Here is a 22869-nt window from a genome sequence, read left to right as displayed (position 1 = left end):
GTTTTCCTGGCTGCTCGGTTTCCAAATGCAAAGACACGAAAGCTATGAGCAGAATGTTTGGTCTGCCTACCACTTAATTACAGAAATAACAAATAAATAAAGGAGTGTGAGATGGTGGGTGCTTCTGGAATAAACACCTCAGAATTCTTCACGACATCCACAGTGATTCACTGCTGGTTTGTAAGAAGCTGAAAGGGTGTGACTGTACGTGACGGGCTTACCTTGGCCCATTTGGCACAAACTTTCCATGATGTCTATAACACTTATTTTTCTGAAAATCTCAGGGCTTTAGAAAGGCACAGCCTCATATTCAGAGGCCAGGGAATCTATCACCTGTGTCTAGACCACGGAAGTTCCCCAACAGGGCTTTTTAAGAAGGCAGGTTACTTCTTTTAGAGCTTCAATGGGTCTCAAGCCTTTTCTCTTCAATTATTCTAGTGGTGGCTGGAGACTCACGTGCTCATTCAAGAAAAGTTTTACCTCTTAGCAACCACCTAGATATTGAATATCACAGGTAGATTTCTTTATCTAAGAAAATATAAGAAAAAAGGCTAAAATATCAAAATATCCTGGTTTTATGGATTTCAAGGGCATTTGGCTATACACATTTCTCTCTGATTAAAAGCTTTTCTTTTTTTTTTTTAATCTGGCTTCCTATGGAATTGATGGCCAGTAAAACTCTATCTTGGGCCAGAAAGGACAATCTGTTCAACCAAACTCTTTCAAGTCCCTTAAAATGCTCACATCAAAAAACCTCCGCTGAGAGTCCAGACACTCAAGATGAGTTGCAGTCAGGGCAGAGCGCCGCGGCCCATATGGACTCTCTCCTGTGAGCCAGAGATCCAGACTGTGTCCTTGGGGCCCTCAAAGCCTCATTCACGGAAGGAGAAAGCAAGCCATGGCAGGAAAATAAGGGAAAAGTAAAGGTGGCTGCATCTTCAAAAGAGGAAGTATGCTTCAAAAGTCTGACAGCCAACGATGGGAGAGAGGTGAGGAGGTCTGTGCGCAGGGGAGCTCTAATGGAACTGCCACCTCTGTGCTTTCTAACCCAGTCTTTCACCACAGACTGATGGGAAATAGCACTCAGCAGAGTGAATCCCAGCACTTAAGCCACCATCTTTGCTGAGAGCTCTGCAGCAGCAGTGACTGTCAGACACAGTGATGAGCAATACTTACATGGAAGAATGAACGTTCCTGTTTCCAAAAGTCACTCACCTGCCAACACCGGCATGGGCCCCTCACTGGGGCCTACTGCTGCCTCTCATTGGAGCTAAAAGCTCTGCGATTTGTGGGTGACTGACAGCTGTTATTTCCATATCACTGGCCCACTGGAGTGGCCACACATCTTCTCCACTTGACTTTAGGCCAACTCCACCAGCTCATCGGATGACTGCACCCCAATCCCCTCATTGTTAATGGACCACTTCTCATTCTGTGATTCAAATCCTGGCATATGGAGCCCTTACCCAACCCCTACTTCTGTTAGTGGGTTTCTCATAATTCTTTGTTCCCAGGATCATCTCTCCTTCCTTCTCCTCTAGAAAAACAGAGCTTAGCAGATAGGCTGGCTTCCACCCCTTTGGTGATATCTCCAGACATCACCATCCATTCAGTAGAACTAAGTTTTATACTCAGATTCCAGTTGCCTAACTTAAACATGTGATACTAATGAGTGTTTTCCCCTTTGGGGAAAAATCTTCTCAGATTTCTGATTTGTCAGCTACATAGAGAACAAAGACTGTTAAGGCTTCCTCTACCTATAAAATGACAGAATTCATTCGATCTGGTCCAGACCAAGAATTCAATGATATCACCCTAACTGGTCTTGGTTTTGACCTCATATTGCCTCAGTTCATCGTAATTCTACTGCCAGGTTAATTTTTTGTAATCTATAGCTCTGAACACATAAATCCACTGACCAAAATGTTCAAAAGGCTCCTAATTGGAAAAACAAGAATTATTTTTCCTAACAGTCTAAACAGTTAAAAAAAAAAAAAAAAAAGATTGGGTCCAGGAGTACATGCATAATTAACTTTCCATAATTTCAGTTTCAGCCAAATCAACATATTCATGATCCTGTTAACATGAGTTTTCTAACTATACAAACTTACATTATTGTTTATGACATTCCTCTTGTGTAAAGTGTGCCTCTCCAAAAAAAGAAATATGACATATTCATTAAAGTCCAGGTGCAATCATTTTATAAGACCTCCATCTCCTAAACTTTGGGCTGCCAGTTTCACAGAATCCATCCAGCTAACTCTGATTGGGTTTCTACTATGTGTGAATGAAGGCTCTCTCTGTTAGTCTGTCTTAGACTACTGAACTCATGTGTGTTAATTTTCTTTCCCTAGGTTGACCAAATGCTTCTCGATATAGCTATTTTAGACCAACAATGCACCACACTGAGCACGTAAAACAGAGCCTAATCTTTTTTCAGTCTCAGTGGAAGTGCACCTGCAATTATAAGTACCCACACAAACACATTTTAAGGCAAAGAAGGCTGACCCCAAGTTCCATACATTGGCTGAGTAGGGCTCCCACACGCCCTAACTTCTCCGAGGTAATTCACTCTGCCACTGCGGTCATGGGGCCGCTGTCTGAAGTGCTGGCACATGAAGGGTTACATTTTTGGCCTTTTCTTCCAACACAACTGCAAAGATGCAGAGTTTTCACTCAGCCAGGTGAATCTGGCCCTCACTGTGCCTCTGGCATCAGGGGAAAATTAACCAACTGTCAAATACAATACAAAAGCCCAGTGGAATAAATGTCTAATACTCTGTGTTCCGAGCTGCTCAGCTTTGCCTCTGGTAACTGCACCATCCTGGACCAAATGCGTGGTGGCTTGACTCCAGGAATGAAATTGTACATTCTGCTGAAAGGGGAGCCAGGCTGCTCAAGAGGAAAAAATACTAATTGCAAATCTTTTCTATTTTTAGGCTAATGTGATTTTATTTGGCAGTAAGGGCAGCATGAATAAAGTTCCAATCCTAAGAATTTTAATTTGCCTCCTCAAAAAATGCTCATGTCGCTTAGAGACCTTGAAAAATTGCTAGTATCATTCCTCTCTCATCAGGAAGAACCCCCACATGTCTATACCAGTCCAGATGGATAAAATCCTCAAACACCCTCCTCACTCAGCTAAGTCCAGTATTTCTTTAAATATATGTCCTTTGTAACTTACAAGTCCTCTTAAGAGAATGTTCAGAATGACCTCACTGAACCATGCATTTCACAAAAAGCGTTCCAATATTTTATCTATGTTCTTTTTGACTTTTTTTTTTTAGGTTTTCTCTCACATTTGCCTCTGTATATTTTGTTTCTTCTAATTCTAATCTGATTGTATTTGCTCTTGTCAGCCTTATAGTCTACCTGAAAATGTACGTTCCTTAAAAGCAGGGGCTATATGTATTTTATAACTGTAGCCTGCTAGGCTTCTCTGTCCATGGAATTCTCAAGCAAGAATACTGGAGTGGGTAGCCATCCCTTCTCCAGGTGATCTTCCTGACTCAGGGATAGAACATGAGTCTCCTGCATTGCAGGTGAATTCTCTAACATTTGAGTCACTAAAGAAGCCCAACTGCAGTACAGAGTACATGATATATTTTACAGTATTTATCCCATAAAATACATATACATATTGCCATGCACTTGCATATACACATAAACATACAATAAATATAACATGCTTATAACATACAATTGCATAACATCGATCAATGCCTTCTTAAAAAATAGACTTATCCTTCAGCCTAACCACCAAGAGAAGGAAAGTCCTGGATTACCTGATTATGAATGTCATCTATATGTACATTTCTGTCACTATTTTAACAAGTCGCCAGCTATTGCTCTTAACTCTTTCAGAGCCATCCTGCCCTTTAAGGCTCTGAGAAAACCTATGGGGTCCTTTACAAACATGATTATATCTCACACACACAAAACTGTCTCAGATTTCATGGGGGTCTGGGGCTGTTGATGGACTGAAACTTCCAGGTAAGAACTGCTTCTCCACAACATCTTCCTGGTCTAGCTTTTCCTTTGCATGCTGTTTCAGACATTTGCACAGCTCAGACAAGCAGCCTGAGATCCACATTCCTGCTCCTTGCCCCACTGGCATAGGGGTCAAGCGCCTGCACATAACAAGCCTGACCACTGAGAAGAAATACAGAGATGACTAAGTGGTTGTTGTTCCCTAGGACAACCATGCACCACTGTCTCGAGCAAGGTGATCACACTCACCTTTTGGTCTTGGCTGTATGCCAGAATCCAGTCCTCTTGTTTGGGGTGGAAAAGTAAGCTCTGGATGTAAAAGTTCAGCCGGTATTTTTGATAGGTTGCCCCTTCATCCGAGCTGATCAGTAAACTGCTCTCAATCTCTGGGTCTGTGAGCAACATAATCTGTGGCAGATTATGGGAAAGAAAACAAGAGAAAAGTAAATTTACAAAGCTTAAAGATGAGCTAAATTTTTGACAAGAAAGGGAAAAGGAGCAGGTGAAGAACAATTGCCCAAACAATGACCTTGAATGTCAGGGTCACTCTCCTGCCTTGGACCAAGGTCATCAAAATGTTTTCACCAAGAAATGAAAGTGACAGGACAAGTTGAAAGCAGAGGTTGGAGTGGGTCGGGGGTGGTGGGTGAGAAGAAATGGAGGAGTGAGTTTTCTTTCCTCCCATAGGGCTCCTTGACCCCCCTCCCCAAATGTTATTTCCTTAATCTGAAATATTTTCTATTATTCTCCTGATCTCAACCCTCCTTCCTTCGAGCCCTGTCTAGTCTCCATTTGGGGGGATGAGAGAGCAAGACTTGTCACTGGTATTTGTGAGAAAGGTGGAAAGGAATACCAACAGGAATAGGATTGGAGTCCATTAGATCTTTCTCTTATTACAAGCCCTTCTTGATAGGGCCCACATGGGTTCTCACTGACAAGATGGCTCATTATGTTGACCTTGCAAACAAAGAATAAATCACAGTGATCCTTGAGACTGACCAAATTGCCCAAATGGCATCCTGTTACCTCACTGGTGCCTATCTTCTCAAAGCTGATAGACCACCAGATTCCAGACCTCTGGCTACGTGACCATTCCTTTAGAGAATTTTTCATTGGTGGGGACTCCGTCAGAAAGGAGGATGCTGGTTCTCCTTAAGGGCCAGTCACCCTCTCTTTTCCCTCTAATAAATTTTCCTTTTCTTGCCTGACTGCCCGGCTGGCTCTCTTTCTCTGCACTCGCCTTACACTTCTATTCATATTAACAATGTCCCACATCATCCTGCCTTTAGCCTGGTTTTCTGAATCTTGAGTCAAAGGCTGTGTATTCAAATGCCTTCTCTGAGTATTTATTTGTTGTCTATATACTTTCTTTAGAAAATAAACTCCATGAGAATAGTGATACTTGACATTTCTCTGTTTTTATCCCCGACAGGTACATTCCCAGCAGCTAGAATGAGGTCCAGCATATATTATATACTCAATAGATATTTACCAAATTAATGAACATGAGTTAAAGGGATTGGTGAAAAGAGTTTTCAGAGTAGTCACAAAGACTTAGAAAGATGCTCAGAGCAGTTTGAACAGATATAAATGGAAGTTCCATGGGAAAAAAAAGTCATTGAATGCCCTCTCCATCTTTAGCCTTTGACACCAGAATACACTAGACCCATGTAAAAAGTCACAGCTCCAGAGGCCTGGGATTTTCTCCTTTTGAGGGTTAACCTTGGCCACAGCAGTGTGAAGAATCCACAATGGGAGCAAGATGAGGAGCTGCCCTGTAAACTTCTTTTTATTCTCTCATTTTCTGCCTCTAGGAATGTGATAAGCACCTCATTCCAGACTCTGCAGGTTGCCCTTCACTCAAAGTGCACACCTAACGCCTCCAGACAGGTGGCCTTAATGATACCCATGGACTTCTTCCCCATCAACTTATTAATTGGCACTCTCCGAGTTTGGTTCAGAGAGGCATGAAAGATGTGCTTAATGTGTGGCCGTATGAAGAGAAACCTCAGCAGCCGAGGGTTTAAAGATTACCAGCTGAGGATGCTGCATTCCAGGGAAACCAGAGACAGAGAGAGAAAGAAAAAAAAAAAGAAAGAAAGAAAAAACTAGAGCCCTGCCATAAAAGAGCTGAGTGTCAGGCAAACACACAGGGCTTTCTCAGGCATTGGAGGCAATCATATTAAAACCTCAAGATAGTGTCATCTTCCAAAGACGTGTCCTGTCACGGCAAATGGTACATAAGGACCGCACACCAGACACACTCAGCTGGAATATGTTTATGTAATCAAGGATGGATTTCAGGTTCCTTGCTGTTTTTCTCCCTGCCCTTCTTGAAGAGGGGAACGGGATGTGGTGGAATGAGCGGAACGCCAAGGCTGTCAGCCCCTGTCTGGACAAGTTGGAGAGCGCACACAAAACTGGAGACTAATTGCCTCTCATCCTGTGTTCCAGTGAAGCCACTGTCCATCAAACAGAAATCCTGACAAAGTTATAGGTTTCTCTGTCTTGCAGTCACCAAGCAGACAGTGTTCCCCCTTTGGATGGCTGGTGTGGAACCAGCAGATAATCTGCTAAGTACAAACTCCTGTGGCATCATTAAAGTCTATTGTATGCATTAAGCAAGGAGGATCAGATGGTTCCTAAATTCACAAGAATATTTCCAGGTGATTTCCTATTTACTGACACATAAAAGCTGTCATTTTCTAAATAACAAATAAGTCATCAAATGATCATATTGCTTTGTGTCTCCAACCACAATTAACAATAATATATAACAGCCTTTTTGCACTACTGCCAGCAAGTAATTTCCATGATAATATGAAGAGGTTCAATTTTATAGAACATCTATTGTCTCAGGCAAGGTGATTTTCCCCCTCTGATTTTCTATTTCTCTGTAAAGCAGAATATGTTTTACTCTCTTCCCACGAGTGTGGATCCCACCACCTGCTTCTCTTGGCAGACTACTTCATCAAAATAAAAACCCTGGGCCTACAGAATATACTGATATCAAGTTGCTTTTTATTTATCATTTATTTAGAATATTTTGATACTCATTTATGCTCTGAGTCATCTGTATGAGATATTCTGTATCCAAGTAACTTGGGATGGGAGAGGTAAAATGATGCAAATATTTTCAAACATATGGATATTTAATATTAAATAAAACTGCTGGCTTCCGTGTTTTTCTTCTGGGTGTGAAAAATATGTAGGTCAAAATCTCATAATTTCTATACATTCTTACATAAAACCCTCTGTTTGGGAACTTGACACTTCAGATATTATAGAAGATGTCAGGAGATCCCTCTATAAGAATTTTAGATGTATCTGCACTACACAAACTTTCCAACGATTCCTCTTTCATATCTCTGCTTCAATTTACTCAAAACAAACAGGTCAGTCTAGATCCATTTTTATTTAGTCATTTTTATTGCAAAAACAATTTTGTAAGACTGCCAGTAGAATTCAAAATAAATGAAAAATGCATTGACCCTATCCCTTCAACAAGTTAAATTATGTTTGTGCCCCCTTCTACTACTTCTATATCCACAGCTACATATCATATCATGGATTGAATTTTTCATTGTTTTCCTTTTTTTCATTTAGTATTATTACCTATATTCATTTCTACCTGAACAATAAAATTACAAATGCATATACACGTTAATTAATACACACCACTGTATACAATGTATTTCAATTAGTTAATCACAACCTTCAACACAATTAGGTTACAACTGACTCAGTGGTTGAACCATAGAAAGAACCTGATGAATTATTAACTGGATTCAGTTCAGTTCAGTTCAGTCACTCAGTCGTGTCTGACTCTTTCTGACCCCATGCACTGCAGCACGCCAGGCCTCCCTGTCCATCACCAACTCCGGGAGCCTACTCAAACTCATGTCCATCACGTTGGTGATGCCATCCAACCACCTCATCCTCTGCTTCCCCTTCTCCTCCCACCTTCAATCTTTCCCAGAATCAGGATCTTTTTCAATGAGTCAGTTCTTTGCATCAGGTGGCCAAAGTATTGGAGTTTCAGCTTGAGTGCTTCCAATGAATATTCAGGACTGATTTCCTTTAGGATGGACTGGTTGGATCTCCTTGCAGTCCAAGGGACTCTCAAGTCTTCTCCAACGCCACAGTTCAAAAGCATCAATTCTTTGCCGCTCAGCTTTCTTTATAGTCCAACTCTCACATCCATACATGACTATTGGAAAAATCATAGCTTTGACTAGACGGACCTTTGTTGGCAAAGTAATGTCTCTGCTTTTAATATGCTGTCTAGATTGGTCATGTCTTTTCTTCCAAGGAGCAAGCGTCTTTTAATTTCATGGCTGCAGTCACCATCTGCAGTGATTTGGGAGCCTAAAAAAATAAAGTCTGTCATTGTTTCCATTGTTTCCCCATCTACTTGCCATGAAGTGATGGGACTGGATGCCATGATCTTAGTTTTCTGAATGTTGAGTTTTAAGCCAACTTTTTCATTAACAGGATTAGTGGAATCTTATTATTTCAGTCTTCAAATTAGGATCCTTCAGTAATTATATTTCCAACGAGTTCAGGTTTGTTCTGTCATTTTGTAGGTTATGAAAATTAAATATGTTAATAAGCAAACAAAGAATTTAAGTAAGATCTAAATAGAAAATGTCTAACCCATTTGAGAAAAAAGGATACAGTGTAAGTAATAAGTGTGATCCAATCGTTAGATGTAAATAATGCCATTTACAGATAAAGTCCTATCTTCTCAAGAAGGTATTCTACTAGGAAATATTATCAAAATAGTAACTTCAAATTAGTGACTATTCTTCAAAAAATAATCAATTATATTCCTTAAATGTGGTCAGTGATCCCTGTTTTTGTCAGTTTACATTGGTTCTTTACCTTCCTTTGGCTCTTCCTATTAGTTTGAATAATAATGTTTTGCTATGTTTAATCCTCTGCATATGATATGTAGAGTGATATGATCTGAGTGATAGAACTCTAAAAGACCTCTATAAAAGGCATGACTCCAAAGTCAGCAGGATTCCTGAAGTGAGCTCTCTAAAAGGAGGACTTATTTGCTTAGCATAAAGCTTGATCCATAGTAGGTCCATACATCTTTGTAAATGAACAATGAATGAGTCCTCTTTGTCCTTGGATCCCTGTGCCATTGAGAGTTTGAGTCTCTTAAACAAGTCCCTGCTTTCTACTTGGAAGCAAAGAGGGTAGAGACATCAGGAAGAGTCTGTCTTTAATAGGAAAGTAATTAGTCTGTTCAGATCAGCCCATTAGTGATTAGAACCAGTTCACTCATGCCTTGGAGGGCGCACTGCATGCATTACAACTATAGACGAACTACTTTCTACAGCAAGTCAATAATGGCGACAAGGGCTTACACCACCCAACGCTAAGCAATCATTCATCAGCCACTTCAGGGGGAAAGAAGAGACTTTGTGTGCTTTTCCCAGAGGTGACAAATGAACATGAAATGCAAGTTATAGATTTCAAATATGTCACTTCTCTCTTTTTTTTGATATTAGTCCCCCTGAAAGCTCAGTGTCATCAAAAACTAAATGTCTCTGTGACTTGCTCCAGATTCAACTTATGGCTACATGATGTACTTCTACAAAAGGTTGCCTCGCAGCTTTCTGATCCTTCCAGGCGTCTACTCAGGACATTCCTAAGGAACGTCCTCCTATTTCGCTCACCCGATTCTTTTCCTAGGTGTATGTTGTTCTTAGATTTGCATCATATACCTGTTAAGGCAGCATGGAGTTAATAAGAGGCAGCTGGAGAAGGAAATGGCTACTCACTCCCATATTCTTGCCTGGAGGATTCCACGGGCTACAGTCCATGGGGTCACAGAGTCAGCCATGACTGAGTGCCTAACAGACACTCACAACCACTAGGCATGTATGTTTCCCCACCATTTCCTTGGTCCTTAAGCAAAGAGTATTTATTTTATATGCTGTTCACTATTCATTTGCTTGTTTGTCACTCCCTTGCTGTTCATAGTAGAACCAAGAAGAGGGAGTGCACCAGTGTCATCTGTTTCTTTGCCCAAGGCTTACTCAGATCCAGATGCCCATGTCACAGGTGCACAATAAATAATTTCCATAGTGATAATGACAATGACCAAGAATAATAGCAATGGCAGCGATTGGGCACTCTAGTTATCTAGCCACTCTATTCAAACAAAAATCTATAAAATAGTGTAAGAGGCTATTTGCAAACCTCTGGCTCCAGTTTAAAAAACAAATTAAGTGAAATGTAATCAGAGCAAGTGAATAATAGGTTGGCCAATGTGGATGGATGAGTTGAGGGTGAGAGCAACAAGTGCTTAGCAACTGGCAGCTGTTTAGAGGACGGTATTAAAGAAAGTCATACAGGCTTCCAACATGATTCGTGAAACATAAATGACAGGAGCGTACACAACAGTGAGAAAAGGAGAGGAAAGTGATGAAAAAGAAAAAGGTTTAATCAAGTAAACACTGTCAGAAGTGAGTCTGTAGAAAGATGGACCCAGCAAGCAAATACTCGATATGAGTCCCACTCTCACCCTCTCCCATGAACTCAGTAAAGCTCAGCTCACGTTCCTTAACCCACCCATGTTCATTAACACAAGGGAGAGTCATCCAATACTAAGAGGCCAAGAGACCACTTGAGCAATAGATCAGCTTCCTGTGACCTGCAGTATGGATTCAATGAAATTGCAGAGAAACTTTTTCATTGTATTCTTTAAGTTTACTTTTAAGCTATTTTTTTCTTTAATGAAGTCTTTTTACTTTAATAAAGACTTTGATGTCTCAGGGGGAATAAAGGGGGTTTTCAAGAAGTGTATCCAACAAGTTCAGCCCTTCATACTTCTCTTAATCGAAGACCTACTACTTATCATGTAATGATAGCAATAATTCATTCAGCACTCATTTTGCCAAACCCCATGAGGTACACAGAAGAGTAAGATTCACCAGTAATAAAATATGTGTTATACTTCTTGGAAGACAATTCAAGAAAGAAAGTTTATAGAAGACTGCTTCTGATTCTCTTGGGACTACAGACAACAACCCTCTCTTCTGAGCTAACTCAGACAATCTCAAACTAAAATACACCATTTCACTGTGAGACTATGCTCCCACTGCTATGACCCTCTGCATGCACAGAGGAAGGTTGGTATGCAGGCCTGAAGGTGGGGAGCCTGAACCACACACTTGTTTTCCACAAGAAGCTCCACGACCAAATCCTAAACATGCCCCTTGTCAATGTTGCTGTGGATGTGTGCACTTCCTCAGAAAAGAGAAAGAAGGTGAGTTTAGTGAATCCCATTCATGCCATGAGAAGAAGAAAAAACAAACCATAATGTGACAAACCAATAATCACAATGTCTCATGACCCCTAACCGCAAAGGCAGATTTGAGTTTCATTTCTGCCATATTGGTTAAGCCATTTTTAAGAGCTCACTATTCAATCTCATTCTGAGCCTCCATTTCAGCATTGAGGGTAGGGATACTACACACAAGTTTACATTCACTGAACATGTGCTATGTACCACACCCTCCACTAAACTTTTAAAACACAGTACCAGTACCTCATTAGACTGTTAAAATACTTCAGACAGATATTATGTGCATGTGACAGATGAGGAAAGGAGGCTTTGAGGAATGAGGTGATTTGTGCAAGGGCACACAGCTAATCAGTGGTAAAACTGTTTATGGGGTCAAATAAGCCCATCTGTGTGAAAGCAAAGTTGAGTTTTGCACCAATGTTACCATTAGTACTTCACAAAGAATGTCACATTTAGTACTGAATGTTCAGATAAAATAAAATGGTCAAGTTCAAAAAAGAAAGAAAAAAACCTTGTATTACAAATATCTCATGACAATATTGTGTAGATGGGAAGAAGGATGGGACAATAAGGGACCAGGACTTAAATGCTGGAGTTTCAATAACAAGATGATTGGTAAGATATTCTTGAAAAAATATAGAGAATTTGGGGAGGGGCTTTAAATATAAATCTACTGAAGCAAAATGCCCAGTCCTGGCTCGCACTCAGATATTTTACAATGGTGCTGGCCTCCTTTATTCTTCAGCATCACTCCTCCATAGAAATGGATTTATGCTTTATTAGAATAATGGGTGAAAAAATAAATTATAGAAATGGTCAAAAAAGCCCTGATCGAATGACAGTACAGCTTGTTCTCAAAAAAGTTTACGCTAAAAGCCAATAAAAACCATTACAATGTAATGTAATTTTCTTCACAAACAGACCCTAAGTCTAATTGGCATTTTAAAAATAAACTATCTTTGCTGGAGGGAGAAATTGCTATTATCATGCTAAGGGTATAGTAGAGCATGAGAACTGTTCACTGATGCTAAGTATTGTGTCATCTACTTTTTTTAAAGGTATTTTAAAGGAAAAGAATGATGTAAAAATTTGAGAGACATTTTTATTTTTGCAGTCACTATGGAGGCTGATTAAATACCTTGAGAATATTTGCGTCAACTTAAAAAACCGCAGCATTATCCATAGCCTCAGCTCAAACTCAATCAGAATACACTTCCATGGTCATTACAAGTCCCAGAGTAACTTCTCTCTTAAATCCCCGAAGATCTATGAATGGCAAAAGGTCACATCATTTTAAAATGTTAGCTGCTATCAGAGGGAGCCGTGATGCTGGGAGAAATGGACATTCATCTTCTTTGCTCATGGGAAACTTTACAAGAAATGATGTTCATTTAATGATAAGAAATCTTTTTATTCCACTAGAAATGATAAAGGAGAAGGAGATGGAGAGAAAGAGCAAGAAGAGAAGCTATTAGTATATTTTAACATTGATTTAGGTGAGAGACACACCATTTGGGGTAAAATCTCTTAAACTGCATTTGATTTTAGAGTTTGAATAAATGTCAAGTTGAAAATCAGGAGAATGAGAGGAAGAGCCAATAGGAATGAATCCACTCTGAAAATCAGTGAACAGATTCTTCATCCTTTGCACACCAAGGGTCATCATCCTCAGGGGTATGGTTAATTTTATTTACTTGTGTTAATGTTTCATGGTAAGCAGACAAATATACCAGGGTGTATTGGGGAAGATTAATGAAGTCTCAGACACATGTTCAGTTCAGTTCAGTTCAGTCGTTCAGTCGTGTCCAACTCTTTGCACCCTATGAACCACAGCATGCCAGGCTTCCTTGTCCATCACCAACTCCCAGAGTTCACCCAAACCCATGTCCATTGAATCGGTGATGCCATCCAACTATCTCATCCTTTGTCATCCCCTTCTCTTACTGCCCTCAATCTTTCCCAGAATCAGGGTCTATTTCAAATCAGTCAGCTCTTCGCATCAGGTGTCCAAAGTATTGGAGTTTCAGCTTCAACATCAGTCCTACCAATGAACACCCAGGACTGATCTCCTTTAGGATGGACTGGTTGGACCTCCGTGAAGTCTAAGGGACTCTCAAGAGTCTTCTCCAACACCACAATTCTTCAGTGCTCAGCTTTCTTTACAGTCCAACTTTCACATCCATACCTGACCACTGGAAAAACCATAGCCTTGATTAGATGGACCTTTGTTGAACAAATAACCTCTGCTTTTCAATAAGTTGTCTAGGCTGGTTATAACTTTCCTTCTAAGGAGTAAGCGTCTTTTAATTTCATGGCTGCAATCACCATCTGCAGTGATTTTGGAGCCCAGAAAAATAAAGTCAGCCACTGTTTCCAATGTTTCCCCATCTATTTCCCATGAAGTGATGGGACCAGATGCCATGATCTTCATTTTCTGCATGTTGAGCTTTAAGCCAATTTTTTCACTCTCCTCTTTCACTTTCATCAAGAGGCTCTTTAGTTCCTCTTCATTTTCTGCCAGAAGGGTGATGTCATCTGCATATCTGAGGTTATTGATATTTCTCCTGGCAATTTATATTCCAGCTTGTGCTTCTTCCAGCCCAGCGTTTCTCATGATGTATTCTGCATATAAGTTAAATAAGCAGGGTGACAGTACACAGCCTTGACATACTCCTTTTCCTATTTGGAACCAGTCTGTTGTTCCATCTCCAGCTCTAACTGTTGCTTCTTGACCTGCATATAAGTTTCTCAAGAGGCAGGTCAGGTGGTCTGGGATTCCCATCTCCTTCAGAATTTTCCACAGTCTATCATGATCTACACAGTCAAAGGCTTTGGCATAATCATTAAAGCAGAAATAGATGTTTTTCTGGAACTCTCTTGCTTTTTTGATGATCCAGCGGATGTTGGTAATTTGATCTCTGGTTCCTCTGCCTTTTCTAAAACCAGCTTAAACATCTGGAAGTTCATGGTTCACGTATTGCTGAAGCCTGGCTTGAAGAATTTGAGCATTACTTTACTAGCATGTGAGATGAGTGCAACTGTGCAGTAGTTTGAGCATTCTTTGGCATTGCCTTTCTTTGGGATTGGAATGAAAACTGACCTTTTCCAGTCCTGTGGCCACTGCTGAGCTTTCCAAATGTGCTGGCATATTGAGTGCAGCCCTTTCACAGCATCATCTTTCAGGATTTGAAATAGCTCAACTGGAATTCCATCACCTCCCCTAGCTTTGTTCGTAGTGATGCTTCCTAAGGCCCACTTGACTTCACATTCTGGGATGTCTGGCTCTAGGTGAGTGTGAGTGATCACATCATCGTGATTATCTGGGTCATGAAGATCTTTTTTGTACAGTTGTTCTGTGAATTCTTGCCACCTCTTAATATCGTCTGCTTCAGTTAGGTCCATACCATTTCTGTCCTTCATCAAGCCCATCTTTGCATGAAATGTTCCCTTGGTATCTCTAATTTTCTTGAAGAGATCTCTAGTCTTTCCCATTCTATTCTTTTCCTCTATTTCTTTGCACTGATCGTTGAGGAAGGCTTTCTTATCTCTCCTTGCTATTCTTTGGAACTTTGCATTCAAATGAGTATACTTTTCCTTTTCTCCTTTGCTTTTCACTTCCCTTCCTTTCACAGCAATTTGTAAGGCCATCCATTTTATTTTTTTGCATTTCTTTTTCTTGGGGATCGTCTTGATTCCTGTTTGCTGTACAATGTCACGAACCTCCATCCATAGGGCATCAGTCACTCTATCAGATCTAGTCCCTTATATCTATTTCTCACATCCACTGTATAGCCATAAGGGATTTGATTTAGGTCATACCTGAATGGTCTAGTGGTTTTCTCCACTTTCTTCAATTTAAGTCTGAATTTGGCAATAAGGAGTTCATGATCTGAGCCACAGTCAGTTCCCGGTCTTGTTTTCGCTGACTGTATAGAGCTTCTCCATCTTTGGCTGCAAAGAATATAATCAATCTGATTTCACTGTCGACTATCTGGCGATGTCCATGTGTAGAGTCTTCTTTTGTGTTGTTGGAAGAGGATGTTTGCTATGACCAGTGACTTCTCTTGGCAAAACTCTATTAGCCTTTGCCCTGCTTCATTCTGTACTTCAAGGCCAAATTTGCCTGTTACTCCAGGTGTTTCTTGACTTCCTACTTTTGCATTGCAGTCCCCTATAATGAAAAGTCAGACACATGAGACCTTTCTAATGTATTTGGCTATGAAAGCTTTTCTGAGAAGACAGTGGCGACTACCAGGGGTTTCTCTTCAATGAGATTTGCAAATTGGTGGAGTGTGAATTGCCTCCTGGCTCTTCTGCAGAGCTCTCAGGAAGACCCTGCTGGAGGGCATCATCCAGAAGTTAACAAGGAAATCTATTTCATGTGATTTTTTTTTAGTTCCTTAATTATGTAATGATAGACACTGATCAAGTTGTTTCTGAGAGGCAGAACAGGGTGAATATGCTTCATCAAGCTGCCCCAGAGCATAATTACATTCTGCTGCCGCTGCTTCTCTTTTCTTCTTTCCCTTCCTTTAGAGCAAACAATATATAATAATGCAATGTTTTAGGTTGTTTTTTTTTTCCCCATGATTGCATGGCAGTTCTATACCTTGGGTTAATTCCATTTCAAAACATGTAACTCAGAAGCAGTAGAACTCATCGTGATAGAGAAAACGACCTCTGTTCACTTATTGACTGCTGTGCAACATACTATATCAGAAAAGGGCTTAAGACAACCATCTGTTTTTTTCTTGGTTTTATGGGTCAAGGATTCTGTAAATGCTCAGCTGGGTAGTGAGCCTCACATCCACTTGATGTCAACTGTGGTGGCTGGAACTGGAGGTTCCACGTTCTAAATGGTTTTTTCACTCAGGGTTGTATCTTAGCCTCTCTCTCTCTCTCTATGTTGAATCCCATCCTCCAGGCCCTTTCCATGTGGCTTGAACTTCACAGAATACTATACTTTCATGGTCGTTGGGCTTCGTAATTGGTGGCTGGCTTCTTCCAGTATGAGGGTCCCAAGAGTGAGTGTTTCAGGAAACTCCAGTGGAAGCTGCAAGGCTTCTTATGACCTACCCTCAGAAGTTCTACGTATCCATTTTGCCCTGTTCTATTGATAAAACACATCACTAATTCTGAGTCAGATTTAAAGGGAAGAAAAAAATTAACTCCAGCTCTCAAGATGGAAAAGGCATACGCACACACAGGATGGCAAAAATTGATGGCGGCCATGTATGGATGTGAGAGTTGGATCATAAAGAAGGCTGAGGGCTAAAGAACTGATGCTTTTCAATTGTGGTGCTGAAGAAGACTCTTTACAGTCCCTTGGACAGGAAGGAGATAAAACTAGTCAATCGTAAAGGAAATCAACCCTGAATATTCATTGGAAGGAATGACGCTGGACCTGAAGCTCCAATACTTTGGACACCTGATGCAAACAGTCAACTAATTTGAAAAGATCCTGATGCTGGGAAGATTGAGGGCAAGAGGAGAAGGGGGCAGCAGAGGAAGAGATGGCTGGATGTTATCAGTGACTCAGTGGACATGAGTTTGAATAAACTCCGGGAGAGAGTGAAGGATAGGGAACCCTGCAGTTCATCAGGTCGCAAAAAGTCTTCACATAATCATAATACATCTGGAATACAGATAATTTTGAGATTTTCAGACTTTTCATTGGATTTTGACTGTGAAATAGCTATTACCTTAAATTTTTGAAGGCTATAGATTCCCAATCTGGTATCAATTCAAGGTGCATATTTATTGAAGCCTAAATGAATTTATCATTAGTCTCAGAGACATCAAGAAACCCAAGGTCAAGAAACTCCAGTCTGTGGATTTTCAGGGTATATAAATTACCCAGATTAAATTATAGAAGAATAGATCTGTTCATTAAAATGTACATATATAACTCTTCAATATAACAGCCCTTACCTTGGCATTACAACCCTGTCATTTAATTAAGGATCTCATGCTATATATATAAAAAAAAAATGGGTTTCTTAAGAGCAAAAACAACTCTTGTCCTTTTATAGTCACAACAAAAGCACTGATACCAATTATGACACAATCTAGCAGTTGAAAACAGAATATTTATTGTTCTCTTAGGTCTTAAAATAAACTCAGTGACTTTTAGGTAGCCTTGGACCAACAAAAACAACAAAAGACCATTTGGGTCTGAAGGTGAATGGCTGAATGGTAAACATGTCCCAGAAACATACACCAAGTTCAATTTTCATCATACACAGGCTGGTATAAAACTGTCTACAATTTTTATTATATATTTTTTATTTTATATGCATCCTGCTGCGTAGCTCAATTCTTACTGCTACTACTCCAGCCCTATAAAACACTCATCTGCTCCATGTTACTACCAATGGGGAATCCACACTTTAAGAAAATACCCACAAAACCAGCCCTCTTGACTTCAGTGGTATTTTTCAGTCCACTGATTCAAAAGGAATAAAAGGGTTCCCCCAAAAAGAGTTCAAAAGAACAAAAATTTTGCCTTCATAAAATCTTTGCAAACATCTTTTATGTATGTTCTTCCTAAAACATCTTTTATGTATGTAGGAGCTTCCCTTGTGGCTCAGCTGGTAAAGAATCCACCTGCAATGTGGGAGACCTGGGTTCGATCCCTGGGTTGGGAAGATCCCTTGGAGAAGGAAAAGGCCACTCGAGTTTTCTGGCCACTTGAGAATTCCATGGACTGTATAGTCCATGGGGTCACAAAGAAGTGGACATGACTGAGCGACTTTCAATCTTTGCTTCTATGAATACATAGATATAAACATACATAAATAGGAGAGGAGACAGAGAAAGACAGACAGACAGACACACACACACACACACACACACACACACGGTGGAGGAGGAAAAAAGGGAGCAATTGATTTACATAGCAAGAGAGAGTACCAAGTGATACTTTCTGCTTTTTAACCTGCTTTAGCCACTTTAAAACTACATTACAAACATTTTTCCAGGCTATTGAATATTCTTCAGTATTATCATTTTTTATTGGCTACACAGACTTTGATTGTATAGATATACTACTATACAATTAATCCCTTATTAGAAGGCTCTTAAATTTCACTATGATAATGTTATGACCTAATGTAAATTAATACTTCTGTGAAGTGAAGTCTTAGTCATTTAGTCATGTCTGATTCTTTGCAACCTCGTGGACTGTAGCTTGCCAGGCTCCTCTGTCCATGGGATTCTCCAGGCAAGAATACTGGAGCGGGTATCCATTCTCTTCTGCAGGGGATCTTCTCAACCCAGGGATTGAACCTGAATCTCCTACACTGCTGACAGATTCTTTACTGTCTGAGCCATCAGATGATAAAGAAAACACCAATACTTCTGTACATCAACTATTATTTCTTCAAAGGACTGTTGTTGAAGCTGAAACTCCAATACTTTGGCCACCTGGTGCAAAGAGCTAACTCATTGGAAAAGACCCTGACGCTGGGAAAGATTGAAGGCAGGAGGAGAAGGGGACGACAGAGGATGAGATGGTTAGATGGCATCACCGACTCAATGGACATGAGTTTGAACAAACTCCAAGAGATAGTGAAGAACAGGGAGGCCTGGCATGCTGCAGTCTATGGTGTCGCAAAGAGTCAGACATGACTGAGTGACTGAACAACAACAACAATTTCCTCAGAGTACAGCTGAATTTATGGATCAAAGAATAGGAATTTTGTTACCCCTCTTGATAGATATTACCAAATGTCTTTCAGATAAAGAGAATGCTAATTCATGGTTCCCTCATCAGGGACATGGGAAGTACCTATCACCAATACCTTTCTTTATTCTTGCTTTCTTTTTATAATGCTCTCTAAGCTAACTTTGGAAATGGTGCATGTTGTGTCAAGACACATTACTAATGATAATGAATTTGTTTTTTCTCATTTCCTTCCTTTTGTCATGTGTTTTTAGTCATTTGAATATCCTCATCTGGTAGATTGCCAAGTTCATATTTTTCCCCATTTTAAATCATAATTGTTTCTCCTTTTCTAACTGATTTATATTAGAATGCCATTCCTACTTCATAGTTTATTTTTAACAGTCTATTTATGCACATTTTCAATCTTCATCTAAGTTTCTCGAAAAAAGTAATAAAGCATCATCTGCACATATTATACATCCACACACATAGGGGACCCAGGTGAGCATTTCAAGTTTGAAGACATTTATGAGATTAAAAACTGAACTGCATGGCACCTCAGTAATTGTGTTCCCTGAATGAAGCAGCCCCAGAAAAACATGATTTCTCCATTTTGACTAAATCATCAATTCACAGGTAAACTTTCCCTGTCATCCATTTATCATAAATTGTAAGATGTTAAAAAAGATTTCACTACATATACAAAAATTCCACAGATTTGTTAAGTTACTATTTAAGATTTTATACATACATGACATTTTCACTGAAGCAGTACACAGTGCTTTACAAATGTTAATTAAGATATTCCAACCGGAAATTGAAGCAAACCTCAAGGGAGTGAAATTAGGCAGGGAAGGACGTGATAATTTCTTTAAGACAATTTCAGAGCATTTCTGGCATTTGCATGGCTCACACCCAAGAACCTGGTCCCCAGGTCTGCCTTCTAAACATAAGCCCACAAAATAAGCAGGTCTTCTAACCAATGAGCATGAGCTTGGACTGGTTATTAACCAACATGTGTAAATTTGTCTAAAACACAAGAGAAAATGTCAACTAAACTGTATTTTCCTTCTCCAATACAATTTACAGTCAATTCATAATCAAGGCACTAAACAGAACATTATAAAGCCTGTCTTATCTACAGGATATTTTACCAAAAATACAGAAATGACCTCAACAATTAAAATTCTTAAATTCAGGCTTCAGGTATTTCAAGAGTGGATAGAAAAACAATTCGTTGCGAAAAAATTTTTTACTTTACCCCCATTTCTTTCTTCTCTCCCACCCTTCTAATTTATTTAAGTAAGTTTTAGGTACCAAGTGATAACTACTGTTTTTAAGACTGGGGACTAAATTACAAATGAGACACTAAATGCCTTACTGCAGTGTGAATCCTTTACAACTGGCTCTGACACAGAAACAGATAAAACTCAGCAGGAAAAGTGCAGTCATACAGGTACTAACACATACAAAACCTTGTGAGAAAACAAAGACGCACTTCTTTTCCTCATGTTGGAATGAGGGAAGGAGCCATAGGGCATTTGATGCTATAGTGGATTTTGAAGGATGTACAGGTACTTGACAGAAGGGGTGGGAAGGATCTCATGGCAGAGGAATCAACCTAAACAAGATCAGAGAAGTGTGAGCGCACACAGTATGCTCAGGTAATGGCAAGTTCCTCAGCATGGCAGAAGTTAGGTAACATGGTCTGAGGTCGGTCAGTTGTGTCCAACTATTTGTGACCCCATGGACTGTAGCCATGGGGCACAATGTAGGCTCTTCTGTCATGGAATTCTCCAGGCAAGAATACCGAAGTGGGTAGTCATTTTCTTCTTTAGGGGATCTTTCCAGCCCAGTGATGGGACTCGAGTCTACTGCATTGCAGGCAGATTCTTTGAAATTCTTTTGCAACTTCCCATTGCAGCACTGGTGCGCTACAACCTAAAAGCAATCTACAGTCAAAAGATCTTTACTAGCCACTTAAAGGGGTTTTGACTTAAATAGCAAGAGAGTCTATTTATTCTGAGCCATACACACAAATTCAAGGTTTTAAAGTAGGAAAAAAAGACTCCATTGTAGTCATGCAGAATGACCACTGTGGAGGTAATATAGAGGTTGGATTAAAGAGAAAAGAATTCGGAGGCAAGACACTCACTTAAAATGTTGTTCTATTGGTTCAGCTAAGAGAAGTATCAAGAACACACACAAATGATCTTAGACCAAATAAAGCTATCCTCAGAGTTGGGTGATTCAGCATTACCACAATGATTCCAATATACCAGAATGCCAATCATATTTATAGCTATTTCCAGCCAAATGTGAAAGTGTTGGAGATTCAGGAAAAAAGAAAAAAAAGATTCAGAAACATGCCCCTTGAAAAAGAAAGCCAAGTCTCACAACCAAAGCTCTTCAAGGATTTAACAGGAGGGGAGAATAAAGAAAACATATGTCTCCCCAGTTTAACACTTGCCAATGTAAATGAGCACAGTACCTTTTCAATGTTCAACAAATTCCTCAAGCCACACAATGTGGAATTGTCACAAAGAACACCATAAAGCTACAAAGAATCATTTCAGTGAGAGCCTTCCCCACCCCCTACTCCCTCTTGGCAAGTAGCACAGTGAAAATCAGAGGCTAAAACTCATGGTCTATAGGGTGACTCCGACCAGCCCCCAAGTTCTTTTTGATGTAAATAATGCTAACTCAAAGAGAACTGTTGATCAGCCGATTTTCCAGCAATGTCCAGAATGACTGGGACCATATTCCCATAAGGTCAGAATCGACAAAAGCTTTAGAGCTGCTGTCTCCTATAGAGAGAGGTCATACGTTCTCTGGTTTACTGCACTCCACATTATCCTCTGTTGCCTTTTCAGTACTAAAAGCTGAATCTATTGGTTTCTGTCATTAATAAGAGAGAGAGAGAGAGAGAAACAAAACAGTGTAAATTCAGAGCTTAAATAAAAGAGAAAAGTACTATGTTCCTGTTGCAATTAAAAATGGGACATCAACAACAGATTGAGAGACACAGATTACATTAGGCACTGGGGATATTCCTCATTTCCTCAATTCATATGCTATCTCATTTTTTTTTCTTTGAAATAAAAATCCTGTGTCCAGAGAATCCCTAGTCACATCTCAGTTACCTGTTCAAGCCAACAGGTGTTGGAACTGAGACTTCTGCAGGGGCTATGAACACAGACTTGACTTTGATTCTTAATTCTACTACTGATGAGACATTGACAAATCACTTATTATCTGATTCTTTATCTCCATGGCTATGAAATGCAGCTGAAAATGTCCATTTCACAGAATGTCTACTCCAATCACACGAAACCGAAGCACAGAGCTCAGCATTTTCTAAGCAAAATTCATAGTTACAATATCATAAAGATTTAATATTCATGTAAATTTGAGGAAGTCGAATAAAAAAAATAAGGTTTATTTGACTCACTAAAGTGTCTGAAAAGCACATTTGGAAGTAAAAAGGGAGATACTTTTTTAACATCTGCTGAATGTATTTGGGGACAAAATCTGTTTTTGTTCACAGAGCTCCTAGAGAACTAGGCCCCTGAGAAACAGACTTTAGGAACTACCAATTGATTGTCTTCATGCTGGCTCACAGAAGACATGGGAAAGTTGTTAGTTCACTCTTATAACTGGCTCTGGGCTTTCTGTGGCTTTAGATGAATCTCAAGATACAAAAGAATAAGGATGGGGATACTAAGGAACAGATGAGGCGATGCTATCCTGTTCCCAGTGTGAAAAGAAGCTTTGGCTCTTATGATCCTTCTTGTTGGGAAAGATGGCCAAAACCAAATCTATTCTGAATGATGGTCCTTTTTGTTATCCTTGGTGTTTATGGGGAACAAGATGCTTGGTCCATGTATTC

At 39.8% G+C, this 22869-nt stretch overlaps 1 protein-coding gene across 5 annotated transcripts in view; it reads right to left on the bottom strand.

The window, feature by feature from the left end:
* Positions 1 to 22869, bottom strand: part of SORCS1 (sortilin related VPS10 domain containing receptor 1) — a 575198-nt gene that overhangs the window by 196437 nt on the left and 355892 nt on the right. For all 5 annotated transcript variants that reach the window (XM_070363590.1, XM_005897015.2, XM_005897018.2 and 2 more), the window contains exon 4: positions 4240 to 4398. In XM_070363590.1, coding sequence (XP_070219691.1) covers positions 4240 to 4398 — 159 coding nt within the window. The remainder of the gene's footprint in view (positions 1 to 4239; positions 4399 to 22869) is intronic.

This window comes from Bos mutus, chromosome 26, assembly GCF_027580195.1.
Source record: "Bos mutus isolate GX-2022 chromosome 26, NWIPB_WYAK_1.1, whole genome shotgun sequence".
Taxonomy (NCBI): Eukaryota; Metazoa; Chordata; class Mammalia; order Artiodactyla; family Bovidae; genus Bos; species Bos mutus.
This window is presented reverse-complemented; position numbering and strand designations above follow the sequence as displayed.